Consider the following 11,556-nt stretch of genomic DNA (forward strand, 5'->3'; position numbering starts at 1 on the left):
CTTCTCTGGGGGGAGGCTGCTCAGACATCTTTCCCTACAACCGAATCCACCTGGTCACAACAAACGGACCCCTATGACTGCCCAGTGAGGCACAGGACTGGCTAGCCGAAGATTTAAAGAACCTGCCACATGAAGGCAGACAAGCAAATGGGAAGCAGTGGGGCCTAGTGGAAAAGCCACAGGCCAAGGACACAGAGGACCTGGGTTCTAATCCTCGTTCCACTACTTGCCTGCTGTGCGACTTTGGCTAAGCCACTTCACTTCTCTGTGCCTCAGTTACTTCACCTGTAAACTGGAGATAAAGAGTGTGAGCCCTAGGTGGAACAGGACTGTGTCTGACCTATCTTCATGTTCACTCATTCATTCAATAGTATTTATTGAGCGCTTACTATGTGCAGAGCACTGTGCTAAGCTCTTGGAATGAACAAGTCGGCAACAGATAGAGACGGTTCCTGCCGTTTGACGGGCTTACAGTCTAATCGGGGGAGACGGACAGACAAGAACGATGGCAATAGAGTCAGGGGGAAGAACATCTCATAAAAACAATGGCAACTAAATAGAATCGAGGCGATGTACATCTCATTAACAAAATAAATAGGGTAATGAAAATATATACAGTTGAGCAGACGAGTACAGTGCTGAGGGGATGGCAAGGGAGAGGGGGAGGAGCAGAGGGAAATGGGGGAAAAGAGGGTTAAGCTGCGGAGAGGTGAAGGGGGGGGTGGTAGAGGGATTAGAGGGAGAAGAGGAGCTCAGTCTGGGAAGGCCTCTTGGAGGAGGTGAGTTTTAAGTAGGGTTTTGAAGAGGGGAAGAGAATCAGTTTGGCGGAGGTGAGGAGGGAGGGCGTTCCGGGACCGCGGGAGGACGTGGCCCGGGGGGTCGACGGCGGGACAGACGAGACCGAGGGACGGTGAGGAGGTGGGCGGCGGAGGAGCGGAGCGTGCGGGGTGGGCGGTAGAAAGAGAGAAGGGAGGAGAGGTAGGAAGGGGCAAGGTGACGGAGAGCCTCAAAGCCTAGAGTGAGGAGTTTCTGTTTGGAGCGGAGGTCGATAGGCAACCACTGGAGTTGTTTAAGAAGGGGAGTGACAGGCCCAGATCGTTTCTGCAGGAAGGTGAGCCGGGCAGCGGAGTGAAGAATAGACTGGAGCGGGGGCGAGAGGAGGAAGGGAAGTCAGAGGGAAGGCTGACACAGTAGTCTAGCCGGGATATAACGAGAGCCCGTAGCAGTAAGGTTTCATGTCTATCCCATTGCTCAGTACTCTGTCTGGCCCCCAGTAGTGCTTGACGAATACCACAAAGCAAGTTATATTTTGATACAGGGAAGCAAACTAGAAAGAATGTCGAACTGAAACAAGAAAATCCAAGCCCGATGAAATGTAACCTCAAGTTTTACTACGTCACTACGGGGCAAAATCCAAAGCAAGTCTTTCTTGTGCCCCTTCAACCTACTGAATTGGCCAAGGTCAAGTTTTAGCTAAGGTGTTCTACGACCCAATAATATCAAAGGAAGAGTGAATTTAATAATGATAATTTTGGCATTTAAGCGCTTACTATGTGCAGAGCACTGTTCTAAGCGCTGGGATAGATACAGGGTAATCAGGTTGTCCCACGTGAGGCTCACAGTCTTCATCCCCATTTTCCAGATGAGGGAACTGAGACCCAGAGAAGTGAAGCGACTTGACCACAGTCACACAGCTGACGGGGCAGAGCTGGGATTCAAACCCATGACCTCGGACTCCCAAGCCCATGCTCTTTCCACTGAGCCACGTTGCTTCTCTACATTTACACCAGCAAGTCAATTCTCAAGTCTTCGAGAGATTAAAAACAGATTATTCAGCTCCTTGCTTTCCTCTCTAGCCCCTTCTTCCCCTCTTTTCCGTGTCCCACGGCTCCTTGTTTTCCTCTCTAGCCCCCGCTTCCCCTCTTTTCCGTGTCCCGGTGACCTCTACCAGAGAAACAACAAGGCAGTGGGATGGGCCACTGCTGGTCAAAGCTTAAAACTAGTAACAGTGCTGCTCGTTGGTAAATGAGATGCTTACAAAGGGCAAAGTTATTGGTTACAATGAGGATTTTGGGCTCTGAATTTCACTTCTCCCTGCTATTTCTATCCTTTAACAGTATCATCAAGAGTTGGCTGGCTGTACAGTAGAGAAGACTTCCATTTTTAAATGGCTGAACAATTTCTAGTCAAGGGCTTTTCAGCTCATCCAGGGTGCCTGGGTCTCCTCAAGGAGCACATCTCAGCACGAGCTATGCCGTGAACTCTGGAGGCATCTCTTAACAAGGAAACTCACCTCACAGAACGAGGGCTTGCTATGATGAGAAACAAAGAATACAAATTCTAAAGACAGGGAAACAATCTATGTTCAGATGACTGCAAATGAAGCCAGTGAAGTGAACTGAGGCTTAAAAAAAGACAAGCGTGCAACCATACAAAAAGAAAACTACACCTCTTTTTAAAAGAAGGGCATGTCAGGGACTTACTATGTGCCAAGCACTGTCTCTAAGCGTTGGGGTAAATACAAGGTAATGAGGCTGGACACAGTCCATGTCCCACATGGGGCTCACAGTCTTGATCTCCATTTTCCAGATGAGGTAACTGAGGCAGAGAGAAGTTAAGTGACTTGCCCAAGGTCACACAGCACCCAAGTACTGGAGCTGGGACTAGAACCCAGGTCCCATTTCCCAAGCCTGTACTCTAACCACTAGGCCAAACTGTTTCCCACTGCCTTACCTCTAGTTGGCATGAAAGTTTTTGCTCTCCGTCCAGGAACAAAGCTCTAGGTTAGCCTTTCATGTGAAAACCTCTCTGAAGAGGGGGGAAAAAAAGCACCCAAAAAACAAAAACAAAGCCTAAATTTACCTGATCGCTGAGATTTTTTAAAACAAACTGGGTATCTGGATTCAGATAAAGCACAAGTTTTTATTTAGGCTTCATGTACTTCCGTGATTCTACAGAATTTCATGGGTTTACTTCTTGACATCCACTTTGGTCTCAGACAGTTTAAAATGCAAATAATAATAATGTTGGTATCTGTAAAGCACTTACTAAGTGCAGAGCGCTGTTCTAAGCGCTGGGGTAAAGGGTAATCAGGTTGTCCTACGTGAGGCTAACAGTCTTTGTCTCCATTTTACAGATGAGGGAACTGAGGCACAGAGAAGTGAAGTGACTTTCCCAAAGTCACACAGCTCACAGGTGGCGGAGCGGCGATTAGAACCCATGACCTCTGATTCCTAAGGCCGGGCTCTTCCCACTGACCCGAAGCTGCTTAGTAACCTATCACCTGGAACCAATTACCTCTAGCCTATTCAAATGCAAAAATATACAAAGCTGCAAGATCCCGAAAGCAAAACTTGATACTTTTACCTTTAAAAACTGTGAGCCCCACGTGGGACAACCTACCTTGTATCCACCCCGGCGCTTAGAATTGTGCTCGGCACATAGTAGGCGCTTAATAAATACCATAGTTATTATTAAACATACTGATTTTGATCACTGTTATACTTCCTCCTATTTCTCCCCTTATGGTCTACCTTCTTCATCCTTCCCATCTTTGCCAGCAGTGTCTTCCCTGGGGATCCACCCCCTCCACCTGCACATCTGATCCCGTCCCTTCATGCTTTACCAGGGCACTTGCCATCTCCCTTCTTCCCTCCCTGGGCACCAACTTCAACTGTTGGCTCTCCGGTGGCTTTTGCCTCCACTTCCTTCAGACATGCTCATGTCTCTCCTGCTCTGAAGGGGGTCGTCCCCCCCCCCCCCCCAACCCTAGTAAATACGTGCAATAAATCCAATCAGTTGATTGATAGCGGATAGATCACGGGTCTGGGAGTCAGAAGGATCTGGGTTCTAATCTCAGCTGGGTCGCTTCGTCTGTCGTGTGACCCTGGGCAAGTCGCTTTACTTCTCTGTGCCTCCATTAATGCAACAGTACAATGGGGATTAAGACTGTGAGCCCCATGTGGGACCCTGACTGTGCCCAACCTGATTACTGACTGTGCCCAACCTGATTAGTTTGTATCTACCCTAGCGCTCAGTACAGTGTCTGGCATATAGTAAGCGCTAAATGCCATAACAAAGTGTTTGGATGAACTATTTTACTCAGGCATCCAGTGGTAGGGCTCAGTGGAAAAAGCCTGGGCTGGGGAGTCAGGTCATGGGTTCTAATCCCAACTCCACCACCTGTCAGATGTGTGACTTTGGGCTAGTCACTTCACTTCTCGTTGCCTCAGTCACCTCACCTGTAAAATGGGGATTAAGACTGTGAGCCTCATGTGGGACAACCTGATGACCCTGTATTTACCCCAGCGCTTAGAACAGTGCTCAGCACATAGTAAGCGCTTAACAACCAACATTATTATTACTACTCCAATTCCAAATGATATTGCCACTTCCCAAAGACTTAGCTCACAGGAACTGTATGACAATTAATTATACGACCTAATTACCGCTTAACATCTTTGGGCCACCAAGTGATTGGTCTGGAGGCCACCCCACCTCACTTGCTTTGAACATCAGTTCTCCACAGGGTTTTTATTTCCCCACACACCTAAATCAATTGACTGGTTAATTAAACATGATGGATTTCAAGAAGACTGCCAAGCCATGGAACTATGAAGTCTACAAAAGTAGTTTACAGACCATCCCCAGAGACACTAACACAGCTCAGGTTTTTCTACGCCAAAAAAAATGTCATCAGGGTGAGAGGAGACATCTGAGACACTAACCAAGAAAAATGCTTTCATTTGACTTGCTAACCATTAAAATGGTTACAGGAATCAAAGCCTTATTTGCAGCCTGTAAAAACAAATGATAATCACAGTCCCTGCAGTTAGAATTATTTGTCACTAGCCTCATATAAATTAAGATGAGGGCAGGGAGCTCTGAAAATGGCTTGCAGGTTGCATTTTAGTCCCCCTGGCAACTCCTTCCTCTGAGCTCAAGGCTCTAAATTTAACTATGCTTTCAGAGCCAGATAAGGCCCTTCCAAAAAAACACCCAATTTTAGTTTGATAGGAGACAAAGGATTTTTACTGCTTGCCAAATGGCACCCTCACACCCTTGCCGAGAGTGATGTGATATCAAGTAATGGTCCATTTCATTAATTCAATCATATTTAATCTCTTTTGTTCCTGGAAAGTGATTTTCCCCCCAGAAGTGAGTTATTTCCACTGTCATACAGTCTGTGTCAAAATTACCCCAATTCTTCAGATAATGTCCAATTTCTACACCTAGGAAAACTGTTATTAAATAGTTACCCCTGCCTGGCTCTGGGAAATTTGGGAAATGAAGAGATTTTTTTTTTCCTAATGGGATGTAACTCAATATAAGTTTTTGAAGTCTGACAGGAGAGTTACTCCAGGAAGTCTGAACAAGATTTAGTCCCTGGATGCCGGGGAGTTATCGAATATCGGGGAAGTTGTAAACAGCAGCATTGAGGACATCTAATAAGAGTAGAGTAGAACAGATGGTCTGACCCAGAGAGTTTCAAGTGTTATGGTCCTGCTCACTATCTCTGCTCTGTATCTAACTCAGTGGATTATTTCGATGTACGTTCTAGCGATACCTTCACATAACCCAGCTCGGTACTTTTTTTCCCCTGCTTCCTCCACCTTTAATTTCAGATTTTGAGTTTCGCCGAACTTTGGCCACCAAAGAGGAAGAGGATCCTTTAAAACCGAAAGAGAGATCCCACCTCAACAAGGAGTACTGTGGTTACTTGAGCTAAGAATGGGGAGAGGGAGAATAAGGCAAAAGCAGCAAAAAAAGGGAAGATATTTCAGAGAGAAAATGGCCTTCCTTTGTCTTCCCCCAAGGCAGGATCTTCCTAGGAAAAAGCTTGCACACTGCCAGCTGTCTAATTTGGAGTCCCTCCCTCGGTTTACAGTCTTCTCAAATCAGTTGCTTTATGAGCAATGAGGCACTGAAAACGAGGACTTCTACACTGTGAGCCCGTTGTTGGGCAGGGATGGTTTCTATCTGTTGCTCAATTGTACATTCCAAGCGCTTAGTACAGTGCTCAGCATAGTAAGCGCTCAATAAATGCAACCAAATGACTGAGTCTTTATTGTTCCTGCCTAATCCCGGCCACGCCTCTAGGTCCGCGGCAAGAACCGGTCAAGAAACTAGAACCCGAGAAGCAGCTTGGCTTAACGGAGAACACCTGGGTTTGGGAGCCAGAGGTCGTGGGTTCTAATCCCAGGCTCCGCCACTTTTCAGCTGTGTGAATTTGAGCCAGTTGCTTCACTTCACTGGGCCTCAGTTCCCTCCTCTGTAAAACGGGGGGTTAAGTCTTTGAGCCCCCACGTGGGACAACCAGATGACCTTGTATCTCTCCCGGCGCTCAGAACAGTGCTTGGCACACAGTAAGCGCTTAACACCCCTATAAGGTGTTTTCTCATGCTGTGCTTTGGGCAGGGGCTCCTCGTTGTCCCCCCCCACGGCCAGAAGAGATGGAGTCCAAACATGGGGAGGGGCTCGGCCTGGGCTGAGGGCAGAGACTATTTATTTTAATGGTATTGATGCCTGACTCCTTGTTCTGCTGTCTGCCTCCCCCTTTTAGACTCTGAGCCCATTGTTGGGCAGGGATGGTCTCTATCTGTTGCCCAATCGGACATTCCAGGTGCTGAATACGGTGCTCTGCACACAGTAAGCGCTCAATAAATACGATTGAAAGAATGAGAACTCACCTCCTCCAGGAGGCCTTCCCAGATTGAGCCCTCCCTTTCCCTCCTTCCCTCCCCCCCTTCCTTCCCTCTGCTCTTCCCCCTTCCCCTCCCCACAGCACTTGGGTATATTTGTATATACTATTTATTACCCTATTTTATCAGTGATGTGCACATATCTCTGATTCTATTTATCTAGTTTGATTCGTTCATTCATACCATTTATTACTCTATTTTATTAACGATGTGCATATCTCTCTGATTCTATTTATCTAGGTTGATTCGTTCATTCATAATACTATTACTCTATTTTATTAACTCTATTTTATTATTATCTAGTTTGATTCGCTCATTCATTCAGCCCTATTTATTGAACGCTTACTATGTACAGAGCACTGTACTAAGCATTTGGAATGGACAACTGGGTAACAGATGGAGACCATCTCTGCCCCACAGCGGACTCATGGTCTAGAAGGGGGAGACTGACAGCAAAGCAAAACAAGTAGTCAGCCATCAATGCTATCGAAATAGATAAGAATCATAGATATATTCATTCAACCGTATTTACTGAGCGCTTACTGTGTGCAGAGCACTGTACTGAGCGCTTGGAATGGACAATTTGGCAACAGATAGAGACAACCCCTGCCCAACAAGGGACTCACGGTCTCCAAGGGGGAGGCAGACAACAAAACAAGGAGTCAGGCATCAATGCTATCGAAACAGATATAGAATCAGATATATTCATTCATATTTATTGAGCACTTACTGATTGCAGAGCACTGTACTAAGCGCTTGGAATGGACAGTTGGGCCTCAGAGAGAGACCATCCCTGCCCAACAAGGGGCTCACGGTCTCAAAGGGGGAGGCAGACACAAAACAAAGAGTCAGGCATCAATGCTATCGAAACAGATATACAATCAGATATATTCATTCATATTTATTGAGCACTTACTGTGTGCAGAGCACTGTACTAAGCACTTGGAATGGAGAGTTGGGCCTCAGAGAGAGGCCATCCCTGCCCCACAGCGGGCTCACAGTCTAGAAGGGGGAGATTGACAGCTGAGCAAAACAAGTAGTCAGCCATCAATGCTATCCAAATAAAGAATCATAGATATAGTCATTAATTCATATTTACTGAGCTCACAGTTAATCCCCATTTTACAGGAGTCAGACATCAATGCCAGCAAAATTAAATAGAATCATAGATTCATTCATTCAGTTGTATTTATTGTGGGAGTGACTTGCCCACAGTCACACAGCTGACAACTTCCCTGCCCAACAAGGGGCTCACGGTCTCAAAGGGGGAGGCAGACAGCAAAACAAGGAGCGAGGCATCAATGCCATCAAGAAAGATAGATAGAATTATAGATAGATTCATTCAGTCGTATTTATTGAGCGCCTCCTGTGTGCAGAGCACTGCACTAAGCGCTTGGAGGGTCCAATTGGGCAACAGAGAGAGACCATCCCTGCCCAACCAGGGGCTCGCAGTCTCAAAGGGGGAGGCAGGCAGCAAAACAAGGAGTCAGGCATCAGTGCCATCAAAATAAATCGAATCGTGGACCTAAACATTCATTCCATCGTATTTATTGAGCGCCTATGTGCAGAGCACTGTAGTAAGCGCTCGGAATGGAGCCTTGGGCCACAGAGAGAGAGACCAGCCCCTGCCCAACAAGGGGCTCGCGGTCTAAACGGAGGAGAAGCAAAGGAAAGCAAGTCGACAGAGCCCACATCGCCCGCACAGAGTGAGCGCCCCATCGGCAGGACCGGATGAATGAATGACGGAATGGCTGAATGAAGAAAAGGGCTCCCCCGCCCCCCGCCGGGCCCGCACTCACGGCGTCGTGGACGAAGATGTCCTCCCCTTCGGCGTCGCTGTCCCCGGCCTCCGGCTCCGACCCGCCGGAGGGCGGCTGGAGGTCGGGGAGAGGAGGAGGAGAGAGCCGCTCCGGAGCGCTGCAGCCCCCGCCGCCAACGTCCGACGCCATCTTCCCCCACCCCCGCCGCCACCGGAAGTCGCAACAACAACTTTATAGAGCGCGGACAACGGCCGCCCGCCGCCGCCATCTTCCTCCCCGCCGCCGCCGGAAGTCGCAACAACAACTTTATAGAGCGAAAAGCGCCGCGAACAACGGCCAGGGCGCCCTGGCCTAGTCCTTCTGAGGAGAATTTGTCCCTCCTTGGCCCTACGTTAGTCGCTCTCTGGCTCAGTGGAAAGAGCCCGGGCTGGGGAGGCCGAGGTCATGGGTTCAAATCCCCACTCTGCCACTTGGCAGCTGGGTGACTGTGGGCAGGTCACTTCTCTGGGCCTCAGTGAGCTCCTCTGTCAAATGGGGATTAACTGTGAGCCTCACGGGGGACAACCTGATGACCCTGTCTCTCCCCCAGCGCTTAGAACAGTGCTCTGCACATAGGAAGCGCTTAACAAATACCACCATCATTATTATTATGTTTATCTCGATGGCATTGATGCCTGACTCCTTGTTTTGTTGTCTGCCTCCCCGTTTTAGACTGTGAGCCCCTTGTTGGGCAGGGATGGTCTCTCTCTGTTGCCCAGTTGTCCACTCCAAGCTCTCAGTGCAGTGCTCTGCACACAGGAAGCGCTCAATAAATACAATTAAATGAATCTGTCTATGATTCTATTTATTTATTTTGATGGTATTAAAGCCTGACTCCTTGTTTTGCTTTGCTGTGTCCCCCTTTTAGACTGTGAGCCCCTTGTTGGGCAAGGATGGTCTCTATCTGTTGCCCAATTGTCCATTCCAAGTGCTCAGTCCAGTGCTCTGCACATAGGAAGTGCTCAATAAATACAACTGAATGAATGAATCTATGATTCTATTTAATTTTGCTGGCACTGATGTCTGACTCCTGTAAAATGGGGATTAACTGTGAGCCTTACGTGGGACAACCTGATGACCCTGTATCTACCCCAGCGCTTAGAACAGTGCTGTGCACATAGTAAGCGCTTAACAAATACCAACATTATTATTGTTTTGCTTTGCTGTCTCCCCCTTTTAGACTGTGAGCCCGCTGTGGGGCAGGGATGGTCTCTCTCTGTGGCCCAACTGTCCATTCCAAGCACTTAGTCCAGTGCTCTGCACTTAGGAAGCGCTCAATAAATACAATTAAATGAATCTATCTGTGATTCTATTTATTTATTTTGATGGTACTAAAGCCCGACTCCTTGTTTTGTTGTCTGCCTCCCCGTTTTAGACTGTGAGCCCCTTGTTGGGCAGGGATGGTCTCTCTCTGTTGCTGAATTGTCCATTCCAAGCGCTTAGTGCAGTGCTCTGCACACAGTAAGCGCTCAATAAATACAATTAAATGAAGCTATCTATGATTCTATTTATTTATTTTGATGGTATTAAAGCCTGACTCCTTGTTTTGCTCTGCTGTCTGCCTCCCCCGTTTAGACTGTGAGCCCGTTGTTGGGCAGGGATGGTCTCTCTCTGTTGCCGAATTGTCCATTTCAAGCACTAAGTACAGTGCTCTGCACATAGTAAGTGTTCAATAAATCCAATTGAATGAATCTATGATTCTATTTATCTATTTTGATGATACTGATGCCTGACTCCTTGTTTTGTTGTCTCCCCCATTCAGACTGTGCGCCCGCTGTTGGGCAGGGATGGTCTCTCTCTGTTGTCCGTCTTGTGGCTCAGGGTAAAGATACCAGGCTTGGGAGTCAGAGGTCATCGTTTCTAACCTCGGCTCTGCCTCTGATCAGCTGTGTGACTTCATTCATCCATTCAATTGTATTTATTGTGCGCTTACTCTGCGCAGAACGCCGTACTATGCGCTTGGAAAGTATAATTCGGCAACAGATAGAGACCATCCCTGCCCAATAACGGGCTTGCAGTCTAAAAGGAGGAGGCAGAAAACAAAACAAAACAAGTAGGCATCAATAGCATCAAAATAGATAAATAGAATTATTCATTCATTCAATAGTATTTATTGAGTGCTTACTATGTGCAGAGCACTGTACTAAGCGCTTGGAATGAACAAGTCGGCAACAGATAGAGACAGTCCCTGCCGTTTGACGGGCTTACGGTCTAATCGGGGGAGACGGACAGACGAGAACAATGGCAATAAATAAAGTCAAGGGGAAGAACATCTCGTAAAAACAATGGCAACTAAATAGAATCAAGGCAATGTACAATTCATTAACAAATTAAATAGGGTAATGGAAATATATGCAGTTGAGCGGACGAGTACAGTGCTGTGGGGATGGGGAGAGGTGGAGGAGCAGAGGGAATGGGGGAAAAGAGGGTTTAGCTGCGGAGAGGTGAAGGGGGGGTGGTAGAGGGAGTAGAGGGAGAAGAGGAGATCAGTCTGGGAAGGCCTCTTGGAGGAGGTGAGTTTTAAGTAGGGTTTTGAAGAGGGGAAAAGAATCAGTTTGGCGGAGGTGAGGAGGGAGGGCGTTCCGGGACCGCAGGAGGACGTGGCCCGGGGGTCGACGGTGGGATAGGCGAGACCGAGGGACGGTGAGGAGGTGGGCGACGGAGGAGCGGAGCGTGCGGGGTGGGCGGCAGAAAGAGAGAAGGGAGGAGAGGTAGGAAGGGGCAAGGTGATGGAGAGCCTCGAAGCCTAGAGTGAGGAGTTTTTGTTTGGAGCGGAGGTCGATAGGCAACCACTGGAGTTGTTTAAGAAGGGGAATGACATGCCCAGATCGTTTCTGCAGGAAGATGAGCCGGGCAGTGGAGTGAAGAATAGACCGGAGCGGGGCGAGAGAGGAGGAAGGGAGGTCAGAGAGAAGGCTGATGCAGTAGTCTAGCCGGGATATAACGAGAGTCCGTAGCAGTAAGGTAGCCGTTTGGGTGGAGAGGAAAGGGCGGATCTTGGCGATATTGTAAAGGTGAAACCGGCAGGTCTCGGTAACGGATAGGATGTGTGGGGC

General features: G+C 48.0%; 1 protein-coding gene across 1 annotated transcript in view; it reads right to left on the reverse strand.

Annotated features, from left to right (window-relative positions):
* The window catches only part of SNX1 (sorting nexin 1), a 45,211-nt gene extending 36,547 nt beyond the window's left edge, over nt 1-8,664 (reverse strand). The window contains exon 1 of the mRNA XM_029065477.2: nt 8,501-8,664. Coding sequence (XP_028921310.1) covers nt 8,501-8,650 — 150 coding nt within the window. The 5' untranslated portion in view covers nt 8,651-8,664. The remainder of the gene's footprint in view (nt 1-8,500) is intronic.
* Nucleotides 8,665-11,556: the final 2,892 nt, after the last annotated feature.

Source organism: Ornithorhynchus anatinus, chromosome 5, assembly GCF_004115215.2.
Source record: "Ornithorhynchus anatinus isolate Pmale09 chromosome 5, mOrnAna1.pri.v4, whole genome shotgun sequence".
Taxonomy (NCBI): Eukaryota; Metazoa; Chordata; class Mammalia; order Monotremata; family Ornithorhynchidae; genus Ornithorhynchus; species Ornithorhynchus anatinus.